The sequence below is a fragment of the Odontomachus brunneus genome, unplaced genomic scaffold (genome assembly GCF_010583005.1).
Source record: "Odontomachus brunneus isolate Ranch 3 - 2012 unplaced genomic scaffold, Obru_v1 Obru_scaffold_037, whole genome shotgun sequence".
Taxonomy (NCBI): Eukaryota; Metazoa; Arthropoda; class Insecta; order Hymenoptera; family Formicidae; genus Odontomachus; species Odontomachus brunneus.
In genome coordinates this window covers 1056847-1078514 of record NW_022639487.1, presented here as the reverse complement: position 1 = coordinate 1078514, position 21668 = coordinate 1056847, and the positions used below count along the sequence as shown (strand labels likewise).

General features: G+C 37.5%; 3 protein-coding genes across 4 annotated transcripts in view; 1 reads left to right on the top strand and 2 right to left on the bottom strand.

The window, feature by feature from the left end:
• Positions 1–21668, top strand: part of LOC116843973 — a 282611-nt gene that overhangs the window by 45125 nt on the left and 215818 nt on the right. For both annotated transcript variants that reach the window (XM_032814983.1, XM_032814982.1), the window contains exons 2-5: positions 10130–10207; positions 13379–13519; positions 13684–13788; positions 13962–14006. In XM_032814983.1, coding sequence (XP_032670874.1) covers positions 10130–10207; positions 13379–13519; positions 13684–13788; positions 13962–14006 — 369 coding nt within the window. The remainder of the gene's footprint in view (positions 1–10129; positions 10208–13378; positions 13520–13683; positions 13789–13961; positions 14007–21668) is intronic.
• LOC116843975 (omega-conotoxin-like protein 1) lies at positions 199–2775 on the bottom strand. The gene is made up of 3 exons (XM_032814986.1): positions 2630–2775; positions 1522–1645; positions 199–596 (listed from the first exon to the last, which is right to left on the bottom strand). Exons 2-3 carry the CDS (start codon positions 1624–1626, stop codon positions 462–464), a joined length of 240 nt encoding a protein of 79 aa, XP_032670877.1. The 5' UTR covers positions 1627–1645; positions 2630–2775; the 3' UTR covers positions 199–461.
• Positions 5415–6828, bottom strand: LOC116843976. Its single transcript, XM_032814987.1, has 3 exons — positions 6666–6828; positions 6230–6348; positions 5415–5681 (listed from the first exon to the last, which is right to left on the bottom strand). Exons 2-3 carry the CDS (start codon positions 6323–6325, stop codon positions 5553–5555), a joined length of 225 nt encoding a protein of 74 aa, XP_032670878.1. The 5' UTR covers positions 6326–6348; positions 6666–6828; the 3' UTR covers positions 5415–5552.

The window sequence follows — 21668 nt, the reverse complement described above, 5'->3', positions numbered from 1 at the left end:
TCCTTGTGACTGACTCAGATCAACAAGAATCAAGAGTGCGCAATCATTACTTAGATATAGATGCTGCGTACGTATTTTCCGAGGTCAACATGTTTCTCGCTCTTCTTCTCTCCTCTTCGCAAAGGATCGTGTTCTCTTTCTCCCTCCCTCTCTCTCTTTCACTCGCTCGTAGGGAAAAAATTCGATCCAGATAAGAAATACATCTCAGGATTGTATTTATTCTTCTTTTCCGCTGAGAGATATCGCACTACTTACACCGAATACATATATGAATGTATATACATACACACGTCATATTTCAGTTTTCAAATCATTGCGCAAAACGTTATATATGCCTAATTCCTAACTTCTTAAAACACAGTCTTCAGCCTAGAAAACTCAAGATTTGTCATGGTGAAGTAAATATATTATCATCGCATAGCTCATCATAACGCAGCCGTGTCCGACGGTTATCCCGTCTCTTAATTGTCTTTACCCCTTCGGCCCAATATCTTTTCTCGCTGCGCCATCAGCTCCTCTTCGGTAATTATGACTTGACATCTATTCGCGTAAGCATGACATCTCATATTGGGGCAGCAGCTCGAGCTAGAGACACACTGAAATCACATAACAAACAGTATTATACGTCGCGTCAATACACTTTCTAAAACGTATCGAAAAATATAAAGGTAAAAATACTAGTGCCTGAACACATATTTTGTTGTTATTATTTTGATCTTTAAATACATTAATAGTTTGAAGTTTTTAAATACAAATATCTAAACTTTCAATATAAAAGAAATATATGTACATACATTGTGTATATATATATATATATATATATATATATATATATATATATGTATGAAGACTATGTTAGAAGTTTAAATATTCGTATTTAAGATAGAGTAGCAATGAGTACCATGATAGAGTAACAATGTTCAGAATTAAGTACGTATTCAGGGATTGATATCTTCACGACAGCTTCGTAAATTTGAACGTCTCTAATGACATCTCTATCAATCTGTTAGCGTAAACAACACATTAACTACGCATTAAAAACTGCATCCCAAAAAGATGCGTCAACGAACAAAAGGACATACAGAGAAGCGCTCATACGCAAATTAAAAATATGTCGAGTTAAAATAATATAAAAAATAAAAAAAACAAAGTAAACAAGCACCGGATAAACATGTAACGATGGAATGTGCTCTTTATCGCTGAGTGGATTGAATCTCGGCGGCATTACTGCTAAAATCGGACGTATGTTTGTTCTATATTCAGCCGTGAGTTCTTGTTTTCATGGTAAACCGATTGTACACTTGGCCGCAATGTTACGCGCGCGCGCGCAAATATTTGTACAAATCTTTTAATATTCTATTACGTTAAATACAAGCCGAGAGTACTTTCTCTATGTTCCTTATTGATCGCGAGCAATATTGCAATATTTTTGCAACGCGCACAGTTAAAAGGCGAGATCGAGAGGAAGAGCAACGTCAGAAGGGGGAAAAAGATGAAATACATGACAATAAGTATACTTACGGGGTCACCGTGTCGACCGCATGTTTGATCAGTTTTCTTATCATCTGCCATGATAAGAGAAGCAGCTACCAACGCCAAGAAGACATACAGCATTAATTTCGCCATCTTTTCACAGCGTTGTGATCTGAAAGTAATTTTGGAAAATTAGAGAATTGGGCCAAAATAAATCTTCAATGTTTGTGCTTTCACACTAATCAGGAGACTAATCAAATACACACAATCAATGCGCGTAATTTTAATTGCTCGTTGAAAAAATTCACAATTCGTTGTCATATTACTCGTTGTCATGATTCGGTTCGTTACTTTATCCTAACAGTGTATCTCACCATTTTAATTTCCAATTCATACACGTTCTTTCAGACGTAGTTTTATGAAAATCAGCTTACGTAATGCAATAGGCCGGCCGTGAGTTTCGTGTTAGCGCGGCTGACAACAGATATATATGCGAGTGAATCACCAAGGTCTGACACAATTAGTTCTTGAACGGACAAAGTAGACACTAAACTCTAGAACCGCGTCTTGCAATTTACATCGAAACTCGGCTACGAAAACGCTCCTAATGCGCCGTTCAAGCCTACCATTACTTTAATTGTCGACGACGGATGCAGTGTACGTAGACTGCGCTGCAATTCCGTCTAATATAGCAATAACCGAGAACAATTGAGAGGATCGTATACATTACAGCGAAGTTTTGCAACGCCAACGGATATCTGAAGTCTCAAAAAACGAACAAGTAAAGAGAAAAAAATACGCAAATATTGAACAAAGTTATAACGACTTTTTAAAGTTTGCTTCACACGAACAAATTTGAATAAATTTATCACGACCTCCGAGCAAATCGAACAATATATTATAATTTTTCAGAGACAAGAGAGATTTATCCTTATCGATTTAACGCAATTTTACGTTAAAATATACAGTTGTCTCGTAAAATATCTTTATGATTAATAATTTTGTCATGCGAAAGACACACTGCGCGATCTTATTTATCCAAAGTCCTCAATCAATTGATTTGATAGTCTTTTTTTTGGAGAATGTCCGATATTATGACAAGCTTCTCTTGAAAGAGAACGTATGAATTATAACTCGCGTAGGTGGGCACACTCACCGACTACTTCAGCGAACGTTCCTTCTTAGATCCGACTGTCTCGAGAGTTCGACCTCGACTGATGTCTTGGTTTACAACGGTCAAGGCATTTATATGACTACAACGTCCCACACAGACGAATTCTCATGTTTTTATACGTGTCTGCGTCACACTGAGCGATACAGCAAGAAATCGTTACATTATCTCACACACGTGGTACACGCTTGCAACATATTAGAATCACACACATAATTATGTGTATACGTGTATACGCGCCACATATCGCTAAACACGATAATTGCTCTTTGTCTTTTCTCTTTCCATTTATTGGCGTCTTATCTAAACTACGCGTCACTGCTCATAGATTCATAACGTAGCCACGTTAAATGACTGTGACATTATGACTGTATGTATGTACAAGGTCTCTCAAATTTACTACATATTCTTTTTCTTAAATTTGTCGTTGAAATTTCAAAAAATCAAGTAGATTCCATAGTCCGTCACCATAGTAGTAATTTTACAATCTGTCCAAATGCTTCACATAGAAACAATCAGTAAGTTTTAACGTTGAGCGCCGTTCATTCCCATTGTCCGTCGATCACTTCCTCGACATAGTGTGAAGCTCAAAAATTCCTTTCTTCCGTGATGCGAAACCAACTTCACTATTGCAATCTAGTTCCGTCTTACGACACCATATACATCCGTGCAACGAGGAAAACGGTAATTTCGAGCAAAACGGCAATTTCTCCGTCGCATTTGTAGTGCTTAATCTCGTGTTTTCAAAACAAAAAAGCCGCTATTACAGCAATATAAAAACTGCAGCTGCAGCGAAAAACGTTCGATATTTACGAGCCCGTTATCTATTCTACTTACGCCTGCGTTCCAAGTATCCGCAGGTTAGTCATTTATATCATCAACAGATTAACGCAAGCGATTCCTACGTGACTCGAATGCAAATAATTGCTAAACGCTGTACTACAGAAGTGAATTACATCGTGGGCACATCCGTTACCGTCAATCTCGGGCGAGCCTTTGCCGGACGGGCTGTTTTGGCGAGTTATTACAGGTATTTCGATTATTAAATATTACCTCCATGCAGAAATACGGGAATTGCAAAAAGACGCCTTCCGCTGATATTCTCTTTCCATTTCACCAGTATCGAATGCACAAGTGCTTTTTGCCCTTTGCGCCGGCATTCTATCGAGTGCATATTGCGCGCCTCGTGCATTCCATTGATTCTCCGACAAAGCGCTCTTGTTCTTTAATTCGGTTGACAGGAAACAACAGGAAAGGAAACTGAATCATCCGGTAGCATTGTCCTTTTGTTCGCCCATAGTGGCTGAATAGGAATAGTCGGGGTTTTTTTTTCCTGTCATCGGGGAAGCTTCGACACATCATGAGCCGAATTAACCTTTTTAGTATATCCGCAGCGCGGTGGCAGACACGCTTGACGCTTTTAAGCGACATGAGCGTTCCGCGGATTTATCGCCGTCCGTTCGACTCAAGTGCTATCGCCGTTTTGAGCTTTTCAGTGTCAGTCTCTACGTACGAGACGTTGAAAAAAAAAATAGGAAGAATATTCGCGAATATTTGCAAACACTCCTCGACAATTTGTTTGTTCAGCCGTTCTTTCGATCGCAAGAATCAAATTTTCGTCGTCTCAAACACGTGACTCTCTTCCGCACGACTTTGAATGTCGTCGGTAATGCCGATAATCGCCGTTCGCAGTGGAAACGCGGGGTGCAGGTAATAGTTAAGTAGCTTGCGTTTTACCAGCGACGCAAAATGCATTATCCATTTTAAGTATGCATATATATATTGTTACAAATTAATACGGTACAATATAAATATCCGGGAATTTACATTTAATTGGTGAAAATATAAATGTATAAAGAGTGCGTGCGTATGTCAGATTCAGTTTAACAAAGTGCAACACAATACCAATTATTCCTATATTATTAAATATCATGCTCATAACGTAGCATTTATATTGTCCGTGAACGCGTGTTTTGCACACAGCATTTGCGGAATTTTACACGGCTATTTTACTTTTGCCGATCGCAAATATAATAGTTTGGCCGCTGTAATTAAGTGACGTTTGCGATCCACTCGAGGATTCACGTAATGATATCTACGCGATTAATAATAAGAAGCGAAAATCGTTGGAATCACACCGCGATTGTCAATTCGATACGGTTAATTGTGGTTCTGCGCATTGTGACTAATTATTCGTCTGTTTTTTCTTACACGCACTTTTAGCACAGTATAAAAACTTTTCTTCTTTTATCTTAAAGAAACGGTTTTAATACATCTTGTAGATTCCCATAGGAACGTTTTTTCCTGCGAAAAACAAGGCCAGGTTTTCCATCTGTCGCTCAACCTACTCAATTTCAGTCACAAATCTATAACGACGGTGCCAATCTTTTTACGTGCATATTATTCCACCGATTAATTGAAGTATATTTAATTATTCATCTAACAACTAAACATAGCGTTCACAGCGGGAGCTGCACATATGCGTACATGTATATGCAGCGTGTAATAATAGATATTAAATTTCAAGCACATCCGATTGTTCCCGCAGATATATTTACGATAATCCCTCCAAATAATAATGGGCGCGGTCGTCTAATTCGTTTTAACCATTATCGAAGAATTAATGATTATGTGTAAGTACAGAGCTTTAGTGTGCGTATACAGTAATTACACGAACGCGTTTCACATTATTCCTCGTGCGATCTATTATATCTCCGTTTTTTCTTTTATAAATACACAATACCCAATCATTAATAAATAAGTCACAATGTTCGTGGATTTTTAATGCTCTTTATTCAAACATAACGCGAAATCTTGTCCATTGAGAAAGAAATAAAACAATATCGTGATCCGGTGCAAAAGACTGTTGCCGTAAGATAATAGATCGTCGTATTAATTAATCAATTGTTTATTGCCAATTACCATCCCAATGTTCACTCGCATCACTTGCTGGAACTATTATGCCCGACTTTGGCACGCATTTAGCCGCATAGGATAAACATATGGAATTAGGACAGCAGTTATCAGTTGTCTGACACTGAAACATAAAATATTTAGAGAATTTAGATATTTATATTTAAAAGCAGCTCATTCAATACTTGAGTACGAACCATGTATCGTAAGTCAGTTTTCACTACGATTAAAGCTTGTCAGTAAACAGTAAAACTGTTTTAATGATTATATGTAAGTACAGAGAGAGAGAGAGAGAGAGAGAGAGAGAGAGAGAGAGAGAGAGAGAGAGAAAGAGAGAGCTTTACACAGTAATTACACGAACATGTTTCGCATTATACCTCTTCCTATTTATCGTATCTCTGATTTTTTATAAATATATAATTACGATATCTAATTATTAATAAATAATCTCTCTCTCTCTCTCTTTCTCTCTCTCTCTCTACAATAATTACAATTATATTTTCATATTTTCGCTACTCAATAACGCAATCAATATTGTGGACTCTACCACGCAGCGCTAAGATTTTGTTATATTACTTCGACTTACTTTGTGAGTTCCCGCTAATTACTTATAAGATATAAAGATTGGATTTGCATCTCTAATTGTGTGTAAATAGCAATTCAAAGACTTACCCATTCATATAGCTTACTGCACGTAGCTTTTTCTCCTTGAGGAGCAGCCATGGCCATCGCAGTAATAACGAGAAGAGCGAAAATAACGAGCTTCATTTTGCCACGGATATTTATTTATTCTGGAATTATCAGATTTCTGTGTAAGCGGTGCTTCATATGCGGTCAGATACAACGATAATTTAATAATAATATTATTTCGACGAAAATCTCAGTGATAACTCTGTCTGCAGCCGACTATATCTCTTTTTTAAATACTTTTGGCTTTTGACCGTCAATTGTCAAATGTAAGTACATATTTTTATGTACCTCAGTAATATAGATACCAATACATAATTTATTATTGATATATTAGTTATATATACGAGCAATTTTTTATATACTAGTATATTTTATATATATTCAATGTCATTTTAAAGTAACTCTGGCGATAACTTACTGCGGATGTGGATCACTTTACAGATCGTATATGATACTAAGTGACCGGTACCATGATCTTTGCGGAGTTTTTATACTTCGTATACACTTGAGTACACTATTAATTCACTCATTTGACAAGAAGGCAATTTTCAATGGCGTTTTCTTTTATTTAATACTTCCGTGCATAATGACACGTGCGTCATCCACTGGCGGTTATACGAGATAAGAACATTTATCGTGAAATGTTTCAAGGAAACATACGATGAATATTTAGTGCTTTGTATATTCAGTTGTAACTGCACATTAAAATACAAAGAAAGTTTGTCGAAATATATTACATGTTATGTAACAAGTTCGAGCAATGAGAGAATTTCTAATTAAATAAGTACATTCCCCCATGACGTTCGGTATTGCCGAACGTGTAATGGAAGTTCCAATTGATTAATTACATCAATCAGCTATGATGTACCTATCGCCTCTCTTGTTGCAGTTTATATTAACGAGAAAACATTATTATAAATTCGACCTGAACACGTGTACACGTACGAACGTGCTTTTATAACTATCCTCGTCTGCAACCGGATCGTTGCGACAACATGATTATTAATACAAGGAAAGGTATGAAAGAAAAATCTCGCAGTATAGTCTGGAATTGTATGAATATATATTGTTTGTAAATTATTTACGTCATTTTTTTCAATTATATAGAATAAGTTCTTTGCAAGCCTGTAAATACAAATCTAAATCGTTGCAGGTCTATGCCAGAAGATCCAGGTCCTTAGATGCCTTGATGAAAATGTCTAATAACACTTTTCCTAAATTCTTTTTTGCACAAAGAAGAGTTTCGGAACTTTTCAGAACCAAAGAGGAAAAGTGTTATTAGACATTTGATATTTCTTTTTACTCTTTCATTTTTGTCAGAGTGAATTAAAAACCGGGCCAGTTCAATCCAGCATCGTCGCCGTTAGCGGCTCGGGCCCACGGCCATCTCCATGGCATTTGTGGTCCGTAACCACCGTAACCATTACCGTTGCCATTGCTCTGTGTACTCAATGTCTTAGGTTTTATGCAACGGCCGCTCCATGGATTGCACAATGAATCGGGGCAGCAATCGCTGCTCTGTGAGCACTGTTAAGACGAAACACGAAATTAATTAACAATCTCGCAAGACATGCGATGTTGTCGTGTAACTTTATTGTATAACTTGACTTGTATTCATGTAACTTGACCCTTAAATTCCTAATCGAAACATTTAGAATATATATATATATATATATAATTGTTCCCTGCGACAATGTGAGCTGGGACCTTTACCAACGCACCGTTTTGGTGACATTTAATTAATTAATACGACTGTATATTCAGTTTAATAATTCTTTTCCATAATAAATTAATTTGTCTATTGTGAAACGTGTGTGAAGATCGACACGTATAAATTGCCGATTGATGTCTTTTGGTCAGTTACGCGCACTAATAGAACACTAATTAGGAAACGTTAATGTTGAGTTGCATGATTCATTTGACAATTTCGATCAAACGAACGTGTACACACGTCGGCGAAAAATATCGACACACCTGTGTCACAATTTCATAATACAATGCAACACTTACCATAAAACCGGGTGGGGTGCAAGCTCCGGCTAAAGTTACCACGAAAAGTGCGACGAGAAGAAGTGCCAACAATTTTCCCATTATTGATTAGTGTTGTACTAGGTGCACGAACGTTAAAGAGAAGCGTTCACTGAAGAGGAGACGGCAACTCAGATAGATATCACTTGCAATTCACTCTGATCGAGGGTGTATGAGAATCTCGTCGAGTATCGCTCGGCTTATATAGGCTGGTGCAATATGTCAACATAAAAATCGTGATTCTGAAATATGCGAATGTGCAACACACCTTGAGAATTCTCACGAGTACACACAGCTTAGGTCACATCACCGATATTATTATCGTTTATCAGATTTCGTTGATCGCGTAAGTGTGGCGCACGAGTCATAGAAGTAAATAAATTGCGTAAAGATATATGTACACGCGGATTTCTGTGCGGATCCCCTCTGCGAAAATATCATAAGCCCCCCCGCAAAACAACATCGCGATAACAACGATCTTTCCTTGCGGCTTGCGATATGCACGCAACCGCGCCGCTTCTCTGTTCATTCGATATTGCGACGGTTATAATCCAACCTATTAATTGCAATCAGAGTAACTAATATCCCGAAAAATGGGACTCAATATTTGTGTATATGTTACGTACATGCTTGTGTAAGCATGTTGAATTTATATTTCGTATAATATTTTTGTACATGTATCATGTGTTTTACAACATTATAAATACATTCAAAAAACATTCTTCTCTTATGCATTTTTGTTACAAGTATATTGAATTTCTTCAAAGTTGTATTATACTTAATGCTGTACACCAGAAAAATATATTCATAAATTTTACATTTCGTGACTATTTGGAGGATGATGATAAGGTGATAAAATTATCAACGGAAAGCCAAAACTACATCATAAATTATGCATATAATCAAGATTTAGAGTACACAATTCGTACATAACAAACAGAATAATAAAATGTGAGTAATGTTTGTTTTTCCAACTATTTGAAGAAAATTACCTTGTATCTGCATTTTTTATTAAGAATTCTTCTACCATTGAAATTACCTTCAATTTTTAGTGAAGCAGAAATCTAATCAAATGCATGCAATAGCCTATGCAATATTGAATCACTATTTAACACAGTTGTCACGTTTAAAATTAAACCAACATTGACAATGCAACTTGTGCACGTCTTGATAACGTTATTTTCCTTCCGCGTTCCTTTTTATTATGCTGAGTCATAAATATCTTGTTTTCTTCTCTTCATAAATTAATTTTCCTACGCAAAATATTTTACAACAGCACTCAATTTGTAATACTATATATATTGTATATTGTAATGAAATAAAAAGAAATATAAAATGAAAAATATCATAAAACAACGATCATACGATATCGTAATTGAATATCCTAAAATATCCTAAAAAAATCCTAATTTTGAACATATTGATAATACGTTTTCATAATATACAAAAAAACAATGACAGACAATGTTTTATTGAACAAAATAAACGAAAGTCACGCGCCCTTCAATAGTACACACGCTGGTACGTGCTTTGTTACAGCTATAGGTAACAATCATAACAAATATAACAACCACAGATTCGGAAGAGGAAGCATGCATTAGACGAAATTGTCCGTCGTTTCCAATATTCTAAGTTTCAATTTAACTAGTATTAATGTGAACAAATAATAATTTATGATACTCGCGTCGTGCGATCAGATTATAACGGAATCGTTGTAAATAATTGGAGCATACAAAAGTATAAAAAGTAATTACCAAATTTGTTTTATTAAAAATTTAAAAAAGGAATACACTCTGTAATATCATCAGAGTGAGTACTTTAACTAACAAAGAAAATTACATTTTGATGTATTAGATCTGACAAAACATACAGGAAAGGCAGTTCTTAAGGACGCGATTCAAAGCGAACGGATTCTCAGCGAGGATTCTAAGAGTGAGTTTATAGACATACTTTCTTTTGCGACTGAAAACTCACGATTTTAACATATTCATCGGAACAATCGGCATGCCCAATTTTTAATTCGTGTTTCTTTGTACACATTTTCGGCGCGATCACTTCCTTTGTTAATTTTAACACCGCGACTCTTTATTTATCATTTGCGTCACGCGGACATATTAAGTAATTATCGAATTTCAATTTTTCGACGTTTCAAATCTAGCAAAGTTTGCGAGCAACTTCAGTTAATAAAGACGCAGGAACGGACACGACACGGACTCCAAAGTGGACGGGATATCGAAGAATTCTATCTAAGAAAAGCGGAATCGACACCAAAATAAGCTCACAGAGACTCGGTATACTTTCCATTGCGATGAGATATCTTTAACGCGATAATCGGCACGATTGATCTAATTCACAACTTTTCAATACATACTTCCATATCGCGAATATTTGTTCGTCGAGTATAACCGCGTGATTTTCATTATCAGTTTTTCACATACGATTCGCGTTATGTTAAAAGTTAGCGCAACGTTAAATATTATGAATCTGAAATATAGTTGAGTAAATCGTGTAGTATGCTGTGCTCAGCTCGCCGAAGGTCGCTGCGCCCTTGCGTACGTGACATACTCGTTAGTTAGGCTCGCGACACTCATAACGGCCCTAGACGCCCGACAGCGCGCACGTCGTCATCTTTCTGTCCGATTGTTTTGATCGGAGCTAAGAATTCACCCTACGTATTCGCACCGCGATCGTCGTATTCGAGTCATTGTGAGCAGTGGAAGCATACTGCAGTTCACAGGGTGATTATCTCTTTTCATTCTTACCGGATTTGAGAGAAAAATATCGCGATGAGCATTCCTATTCTTAATCCGTCTAATTCTAACTTATCATAACCAGTAATATTGCCTCCTTATTTTAGACGTTCTTTTTTCGCATCTATAGAGACGAGTATGTCATTGTTCTTTCTATTTTTTATTCAAAACAAGCGGAATCGACACTAGGGTAAGCTCACAGACTCGGTATACTCTCCGTGGCGATTAGAAACTGAAATATATTCGTCGTAATAATCGGTATGCTCGATCTAATTTGCAACTTTTCGATACATCCATATCGCGAATATTTGCTCGTCGAGTATAACCGCGTGATTTTCATTACCAATTCTTTACATGCGATTCGCGTTATGGGCATGTTAAAAATTAATGCAACGTTAAATATTACGAATCTGAAATATAGTTGAGTAAATCGTGTAGTATACTGTGCTCAGCTCGCCGAAGGTCGCCGCGCCCTTGCGTACGTGACATACTCGTTGGTTAGGCTCGCGACACTCATAACGGCCCTAGACGCCCGACAGCGCGCACGTCGTCATCTTTCTGTCCGATTGTTTTGATCGGAGCTAAGAATTCACCCTACGTATTCGCACCGCGATCGTCGTATTCGAGTCATTGTGAGCAGTGGAAGCATACTGCAGTTCACAGGGTGATTATCTCTTTTCATTCTTACCGGATTTGAGAGAAAAATATCGCGATGAGCATTCCTATTCTTAATCCGCCTAATCCTAACTTATCATAACCAGTAATATTGCCTCCTTATTTCAGACATTCTCTTTTCGTATCTATAGGTATCTTTCTATTTTCGATTCAAGACAAGCGGAATCGACACTAGACTAAACTCACAGATTCAGTATACTTTCCGTAGCGATTGGAAACTGAAATATATTCGTCGTAATAATCAGCGCGATCGATCTAATTCGCAACTTTTCAATACATTCAATACATTCGCGAATATTTGCTCGTCGAGTATAACCGCGTGATTTTCATTATCAATTCTTTACGTGCGATTCGCGTTATGGGTATGTTAAAAGTTAGCGCAACGTTAAATATTACGAATCTAAAATATAGTTGAGTAAATCGTGTAGTATGCTGTGCTCAGCTCGCCGAAGGTCGCCGCGCCCTTGCGTACGTGACATACTCATTAGGCCTGTTCTTTTTCGCTGCACTGCTGAACTGGTGCAATAAGTTAAAGCGAGACACATATATGTTTTCTCACTTTAACTCATCGCACTAGTGCAATAGTGCAGCAAAAAAGAACAGGCCTATTGGTTAGGCTCGCGACACTGTTACGTCATAACGGCCCTAGACGCCCGTCTCCGATTGTCTTGATCGAAGCTAAGAATTCACCCTACATATTCGTACCGCGATTGTCGTATTCGAATTATTGTGAGCAATGAAACATACTGCAGTTCACAAGGTGATTATCGTTTTTCGCTTTTATTAGATGTGACAAAGAAATGCAATCGATGGACGTCTGTATTCTTAATTCACCTAATCATAACCTATCAAAACCTTACATCGCCACTACTGTCACTAACAATGAAAATTGCCTTATTTCAGATGCTCTTTTGGCGTCTATAGGGGCGAGCATGTAATTGTTCTTTCTACTTTCGATTCAAGACAAGCGGAATCGACACTAGGGTAAGCTCACAGACTCGGTATATTTTCCGTGGCGATTGGAAACTGAAATATATTCGTCGCAATAATCGGCGCGATCGATCTAATTTGCAGCTTTTCATACGTGCTTTCGTGTCGCGAACATTCGCTCTCGTCCACTACAATCGCGCGATTTTCATTATCAATTCTTTATGCGCAATCCGCGTCATGTTAAAAGTTAGTGCGGCGTAAAATATTACGAATCTGAAATAGTCGAGTAAATCGTACAGTGCACTGTGCTCGGTTCGCCGAAGGACGCCGCGTCTTTGTGTACGTTGAGCCTCTGCACAAGCATCCGTAACATGTTAAGTTTACAGATTTCTTTGTGCGTTGACTTAAGTTTAAGTTTACATATAGGTATCATAGGTACTTGTGTCATAGCAGCCTTAGATGCCTGATAGCGCGCACGTCGTCCTTACTACTCAATTATTTTAATCGGAGCTAAGAATTTACGCTGCGTATGTTTGCACCGCGATCGTCGTATTCGAGTCGCCGTAATGGAAGTATACTGAAGTGCATACAGGATGATTATTGCTTGTCGCTTTTATTAGATTTGAAAAAAAGAAATGCAATCGGTGCGCGTCTGTATTCTTGATCTGTGCAATCCTAATCTAACATAATCTCATACTGCTACTACTGTCACCAGGAAAATTGTCTTTTTTGTTTTTGACTGTTCCAGGCGCCTGGGAAGCATGCACGTCATTGTCTCTACTTCTCTCGATTTTTTTTATCGGAGCTAAAAATTCACGCTGCGTGTTCGCACCAGGATTGTCATATTCAAGCCACCGTGAACCAGCGGGAGCATACCGAAGTTCACAGGGTAATTATCGCTTTTTATTTATATTAGATTTTAGAAAGAAATCAGTCGGAGAGAGGCCGTATTTTTAATCCGTATTTTTAATACGTCTCGCTTAATTCTAATCTATCATAACCTCAATTCGTTACTATTGTCGTTAATCAGGAAAATTATTCTTTTTATTTCAGATCAAGCGGGCTATGCAGATGCAAATTCGATGCAATTCGAAGGAAGCAGAGACTGCAGATGCAGTACCGGAGTCCCGGTTCGGGCCGAGCAGAGTCGGCTTGAAGGTAAACTCACATATCTACTATGTCTGATTAACTCTTTGCGATTAAAAGGTACAGATGTCGAATCGACTCAAATTATGATCATGAAGGGTCAATCTATTCGCATACATATCCACACTTGTTTCTTAAGTAGATTCTTAAAAATCTAACTTACAAAACTATATTTTCTCTTTCAGAAGTGAAAGGCAGAACGTGGCCGGCTCTGAATTGCGACATATTTGGTGAGTCAGTTAAATGAGCAAGAATTATTTCAAGGTGTTGGGTGTTTACAAAATCTCGTTGGAATCAGAACGATTTACATTTGATAGTAGATTGCATGTGTATGTTTGTGTATGTCTTATGAAATACGCTGCTCGAAGCAATTAGAGGATTGTATTTTCGAGTGCCTATGCATTACCTCTAGCAAATATTTGAAGTGTGTCGGAAATTTTGCTCTTTTAGTGCCTAGCCTTAAACTTTAATAAAACTCATGTAAATTTTATATATTTCTATTTCTTCATTTGCATTAATTTTTATATTTGGTTCAAGCAGAGTGCAAAATTATTCAATATAACTATTCATTTGTGCGATCCTCTAATTATTTTGAATAGTGCATAATATGCATAATAGTACAAAATTGCGCCATTACGCGCAAAATGCGTGATTACTTCATTCGATATATTTCGCAATTGTTGCGGTTATTTGTTTCCCAGATCTTTTATATGTGCACATCGCGATTACGTTTTGCGACAGGTTAATTTTGCGAACAAATTTTGCGAATATCAGAGTACCATATCAAAATACCATAGAGTAATTTTCGCAAGTCAGTTCAATTTTAAATTCAGTATTATCGCAAGTCTCATTGTACGTGAGAGAATTTTATGGTCACTTGCGATCACCTCGCTTACATATGACGCTAAGAAATTTCGCGATAGATCTTTAATTCGCAGTTTCTCGCAAACACACATTCGATTATTTTGTTCGTGAATGTTAATTCACGGAGTTCATTATAAATCCTTTTCCGCACAATTCGCGTATTATATCAGAGTGATATTACGACAAGTCACAAATTCGCGAAACGGGCAAGTCATTTCCCGTCCTTACCTTTTGCAATTTCGATATTACTGAAGACATTTTGATCTTCAGTCCACCAGCTTTTACATACGTAAAAGCGTGCTGCGAATGTATCGAAGTAATATTACAATGTGATATTACAACAGATTATCAATATGCGAAACGAAAAAATCGTTTCGCGCTCTTATCTTTCAGGTTTCGAATTTTATCGAAGACATTACATTGAGAGAACAAAATGATGGATCTAACAAAAGTATAGTTATTTTTGACCTCAGCTAAAATATTTTTTAGTTTTAACACGGAAATGATAGATAAATGATAAACATCGTAATATAATTTAATTTAAAAAAATGATTTCCTTGACTATAATTTATAGTAATTATTTCCTTCTCTTTATAATTATAAATACCAAACATTTTTTTCTCAGTGTATTGTCTTCAGTCCGCAATCTTTCATACGCAATTCGCGAATATGTTTTGATGTTATTGAAGACCCTTTGGACCTCAGTTTACGACCATTTGCACGCGACTCGCGTACCGCGAATATATCGAAGTGACATCACGACAGGTTACTTATTCACGAAACGGGAAAGTAGTTTTGCGTCTTTATCTTTCAGATTTAGAATTTTATCGGAGATCTTGCTGTCTTTAGTCCATGCGAATATATTTATTCCGTTTGTTATTCGGAAAAGTTATTACGATAAAATTAAACAAATTCACAAATTCCGATTTCGTCCCCGGCTCGGAAGTAAATTTTCAACGACGGTCGGGACATTCGTTAAACGCCGTTATGATGTAAATGTTAATCGCGTCGTGAGTGAAATAAAATGAAGTGAATCAACGTGGGACGATGCTGGATGCAGAACGATGCGAGCAGTTCGGGACGCATTCGTCGGGTGGACTTGGCTGGACATTGGATGGACTACCTTACCACACCGAATGGTGAGCGACCAATTAAAACGCTCATAATGCGTTATCTTATTACGTAGTGCATGCGTAGACGTAAATCGTATCTGATTCCTGACGAGTAGAAAATAAGAGCGATAGAAAGTAAGACCTTATACAAAAGTGCAAATAATCTATATCCAATTTTGATATCCAAATTGATGCTTACGATTGACGCGTGTATTGGATCGAGTCATAAACAATTTCCGTTCTTTTCTCCATCCCGTTTACTTTACATGAAATATTTGTAGCCTGATCTAGTCTGTATTCGTCATTACTAATATAACTCATGCTATCGACTAAATGGACAACCAAACTGATAGATTCATTGACCTTTTACGCGAGTGTTGGAAAAAAATAAATATTTATTATCTAATAATATTAATAATATTTATTATCCCCGTCAGAGGTTATTTATGACTCGATCCAATACCTGATACGTCCATGTGAAATTATTGTCGCTATAATCTGCCATTTTGCAACGATGTTGCATAATGTTAAATATTATTTAATGACATATTGTTAAGGGTGCGTCGTGCAGGCGCGCACAGAACATATTTATATATTCTCAACATTTTATTAGTCGTGAAAGTGTCGCGATTTGATGTTAGTCGTAATCGGCCGTTACGTTTTTCACGCGCGCTGTCGACGATAATTGGTGGTACCACGCGGCGTAATATTTCAGAACGCCCGTCGTGTAGCGCGCGCGCCCACGTGTCATTCAGCCTATCAAAACCGCTCTCTAAATTGATTCAATCGTCGTTCTCCCGTGGGAGAAATCTCTTCGCTCAGATATTTTCGGGAACCTAGTGAAAACCGCCCGCCGCGATAGTTGTCGCGTCTTTTTTCCCCGACCGCATCATTTATTCGATGCCAAGCTAGGATCCAATTCGGGCGCGGACGACATCGGAGGCACCCTCGTTGAAACACTCGATTCCGGTAGCCTAAACGTATCTAGCCATAATCGATACTCCCTCTCATTTGTGACAACTTGATATTCCTAAACTTTGATCCAATATGTACGTTGGTGTTAACATTCATCTGAGCTTTTGCGCATGGATTGCCGTAACTACAAACAGAAGACGCAAACTTAAGCTAAAGAACCAATCGGGGTATTGCTTTAGGATTCTTCTAAAAGAAGATTGATGTGGCCGTATAAGTAGGATTCGGGCAGAGTAACTCGGATTACAATCAGACGAATCTTAGTTACTTTTGCACATACGATCAGACTTACCTCGGCAGTTGTATCTTTTTCTGGAGTATACAAAACTAGAGCAAAATCCTGATTGGTTTTCTTCAACGAAAGTTTACGTCTTATGTCTATGGTTACGATAATTTATGTGCGAGAGCCTCATCAATGGTGTCGTGTCGCGCTTGTGAGGATAGCATAGGATGTCGAAACAAGATACGACGAATGATAGCTGAGAGAGAATGGGTGTCCTTATATCTCACTTTCTTTCTCTCTCATGCGTGCTACATGACGCCATTCTGGAATAATATAAAATGTTAGACGATCTCCCGGCATCGCGGTCGGCGCTTTAATCGAAATTGCGGTTTTGGCTTTCTATGAATCCTCATAAATTTCAAGTGTTTTCATCTAGCTAAATTAACGGTATCAATAGTACATGGTCGTTATAATGAATCATATAATTTATATAATTTGTACATATAGTATTAATTACATGCATTAATAACAAACAACCCGATGCAACATACAGCCGAAAATATGTAAACGCCTAATTCCCACTGTCACTCAATCTCCGACCAAACCGTAGCAACCATAAATAATATTTTCTCTCCACGCGCAAAGTTCGCTTAATTGAGTGCGCCATTATCTGTAATTTAATGCAATGTAAACGATTAAAACGTTTACCAAATTCGGTCTTGATTCCGGACTAACTGATGAATGGTAAATCATTTCATTATGGCGATAATTGCGCGATTATGGAACCGACTGGGCGGTCGCGCGAGCGGGAAAGCAATAAACAACAAAAGAAAAAAAGTCCGGCGGAGAGGAATCGGCCACGAAGGCAAAATATTACGCGAAAGCTCGATAAGATGGGAAATTCTACACGCGAATGACAAAAATTGTATTTTCCCGCGTGTGAGTTGCCTGGATGCTCTCGTCGCATCTCGCGATAAAATTATTGAGAGCGCGAGGTTATCGCGGTACAATTCGCGAGCACGGGTTCGCGATTATCGATACATACGACGTCGCGATGTCATGTGTCGTTCGCTCGTTAAAGTTGACGAGAATCACATCCGAGACACCGAGGGTCCTTTTCGAAGAAGCGATAAATTCTGTGCGTTATCTTTTCTCAGTACTTTGCCGCGATCTTCGGCTTATAAACTTGATTACTTGTCGTCTGCAAACTACGAAATTAGTTTTCCTTTCGTCATACGTACAAGATAAAACGTATTGTAGACGTTGCTTCCTAATCTGACGGTCATAGAAATCGAAAAACATGTACAAAATGAATTACAACGTGTGATGCCATTATGACTTGTCTCTCCTTAGCAGCGTGATCGCGATAGAATTGTCGTGTTTAGAAGACGGCAAATGAATTACCTTCCCTGCCAGACTGACGCCTGAATTAGACTTGCGTGCAGAGAGTGTGTACATTTGTATCCCTTTCCTTAACACTGTGCAACATCTACACGCACTTCCGACTTACATTTCCGAGCTAACCACTCCTTTCCGTTACACGCGACGGCTCGACCCCCTAAGAAGTCATTAAGCTCGTTATGAAATTACCATAAATGTGTCGGATAAAAACAACAGCTGCCAAGAACGTTCAGTATTCGGAAATGTTAATTAAAGATTTCGATCAGGGGAATATTTTGAATTTTGCTAAAAGAAATCGTTGGAAATTTATATTTACGTAAAGTGTATTATATTTAAGATGTGAGCAGATGCTTACAAAGATTAAGTATATCTTAAGACGGAAACACGGAGAGGATTTTTTAATAAGAATTTTTATAGAATTTCGTCATCGTTGGATATATCGATATTCTGCAGCAATTTACTGTGCTTTTCTTTCGTGCTAATTAAATATTTTAAAAATTTTAATATAATATCAAAAGATTTGTTATGTTTCTAGCGAAATTTACTAAATTCCTTATAACAAAATATACCTTACTGATAGTCTATTTTTGCACTACCAGGATTATAGTAAGATTAAAAAGAATTTACATGAAAAGAAAACTAAAATAATCTCTCCATGTGGATATCTCAAGATACTTAGGATAGTCAGAATTTCTCGGTTGTTTATTAGCCATTGTGTTCAAGGATTCAAGTTATAAGAGATTTATTGACATACACACACAATATCACACATAGAAAGATATATTTTTAATATACCTCTGAAATCCATGGGTGCAATTATTTTTTTCTCTGTTTCGAATCATATCGTATTAAATTGATAACTTCAACGTATAACACAATGTTATTGACAAATAATGCAAGTAAAGAATGCGATTAGGAATTTCTAGTTAAAAAAAAAACAAATAAATTATACAAGATTTAGTCAACAAACTTTTACCGTAATTTATCTCGAGCGTGATGGAAAAAACTGCTACAAAAGTTTCTTCCTACGAAGATAGTCATATTGTTTGGATCATTTTGGCAAAATGATTACGCAAAATCGAACGTCAATGTATCCGTATCTTATCCGGAAGTTTTCAATTTATTCATTAATCCATTAATTTGTTCGATAATATAGGCGAGACACAAGAACACGATTAGGCGCGTACGAAATTATCCCTTTAATGAGAAACCAATCCGTGCGATAGAAAAATACTATTACGACCGATTTGTCCAACCTTTTGGTAAACTAACTAATAGTTGAATCATATGTCCGTCTTTGTTTAATTTGAAGGAAAAACAAAAGCGGACAAATGATTTAGTTAACTTAGCGAAAGGTTGGAAAAATCAGCCTTTAGTCTCTCTTTCCTTCTTCTCTTTCCCTTCATTCTATCCTTTGCTCTCTGTCTCTCATCGTTGAGCAACGAGCGCGAGGTTTCGATTCGATAGAGTCACTTAAGCGATAAATCTTCGCCGCTAACGTCGTCGTCCCGTCTTTCGCGGTTTTGCCCCGTAGGATCTATCGCTCCCTTAGTTAGCGGACTCGGTTGCCTCGTCGTCTCGGTCGCGTTCTTCGGCGTAAACGTCGCCTCGGTATCGTTCTCTCCTTCCTTCCCCGGTCGCCGACGAGAGAAGCGGAGTCTCTCTAGGCTGAAGTGCCGGACAATTTGATAATTGGATCTGCGGCAGTGCCGTGATTTACGCGCGAGAGGGTCTACGCTGACCGTCCGGGCACCAGGAGGGCCGCCGCCGCCACGCGGAACCGCTCCGGGAGCAAAGTGGAGGCGATTTCGACAGATAGCGAGGGAGAGGCTGAGGGAGATAGAGAGACGTCTTCTCGCGAATTAGCTGAAACTACGTTCCTACTACGACTAGACGTTGTTTTACAACATTTCCCAATTCCAGTTACAGTTCCCGTTACGAAGCGACGTGATCGGCTATCTTACTTCCGCGCGGCGTGTGGCGATTTCGATATTGTACGGTACGTCAAACGATCGCCCAGATCGCGCACTTGTTCGCTCGTTTGGGCGAGGTTATCGGTCACTAAAGTGACTACACGGAGAGAATATTGTAGTGAAAATTATTATAGAATTTTGTGACTGTGAGGAATAGCTAAACATTCTGTAGTAACAGACTATTCTCTCATTTCATATGTACCATTTGTATTTTAGAAACTGAAATGTGACATTTTCTACGTTCCTAGCGAAATTTACTGTTTCTTAGCAATCTTAGTGACAGTCTATTTCTGCATTACTGAAAATATATAGTAAAATTGGAAAAAAAAGTTATATGAAAAAGAGAACTATAATACATTCTCTTCGTGTATTTTAGATAAACGTTTATATATGGAATATCGTGTGATATTATTGATTATACACCAAGAGAAAAAAAATATCTAAAAAATTAAAAGAATATTCGATCGGTAACTGTTAACATATTTAATTAATGCTGCAATTATAAGCAGAATCTTAAGTCGTAACTTGTTCTCGTAAAATTCGTTAGAACTTATGAGTATTTACAAGTCTATGTAATATCATATGTCGTACAATTACTTGTAAATATCGTAAATTACATGAAATCGTAGATATTTACGAGTAATTGTACGACATATGATATTGCATAGACTTGTAAATCTACTTATAAGTTCTAACGAATTTTACGACAACAAGTTACAAGATTTACGATTCTGCTTAGAATTGCAGCATAAATCTAAATTCTTTTATTTAAATAGAATAAACAATTATTTTCTTAAGAAGCTAAGAAAATGTATATATTCTTATTTGAAAAATATTTTATGTCACAAGTATACAAGTAAATATGTTATTAGTATCCACATTGAGTAAATACTTTCCAGATATTTTTTCTTTCAATGTATTCTTATAAGATTTCTTGGCGATATGAAGTTAATCTTTGTATCAGTGTAAAACTAAGTTGACTTGCGCGGAAGCATAGGTCTTTTAAAAAATCAAAATGCCATATGCGTATTGAGGGACTATTCCGCAGAAAATATTCGGCGAGAATTTTAAAGTGATCCCGATTGTCTTCCGGATGATGACCGTAAAGAAGTCTCGGACGAGGGTCGGGAAGATTTGCCTGTAATTCGAACGACGTGTCCTCGAATGGGCACTTCAAGTTGAATCAAACCTTTCCCCGCTGAGGAAGGTGATGAACCGTAAAACGAAACGGTGAAGCGTTCGAGAGGAACCTCGTAAAGCTTCCCTTCGCTAGCGAGATGTGCAAAGCTCGCTTTGCCTTTCCTCTCTCTCTCTCTCTCTCTCTCTCTCTCTCTCTCTCTCTCTCTC

What these genes read in the sequence shown, in the direction of transcription:
- LOC116843975 (XM_032814986.1), bottom strand. Translation starts at nt 1,626, where the DNA reads ATGGCGAAATTAATGCTGTATGTCTTCTTGGCGTTGGTAGCTGCTTCT. An exon ending in GCGGTCGACACGGTGACCCC is followed by an intron (nt 597 to 1,521) that starts GTAAGTATACTT and finishes ATGTGATTTCAG; the next exon opens with TGTGTCTCTAGCTCGAGCTG.
- LOC116843976 (XM_032814987.1), bottom strand. Translation starts at nt 6,325, where the DNA reads ATGAAGCTCGTTATTTTCGCTCTTCTCGTTATTACTGCGATGGCCATG. An exon ending in GCAGTAAGCTATATGAATGG is followed by an intron (nt 5,682 to 6,229) that starts GTAAGTCTTTGA and finishes TTTATGTTTCAG; the next exon opens with TGTCAGACAACTGATAACTG.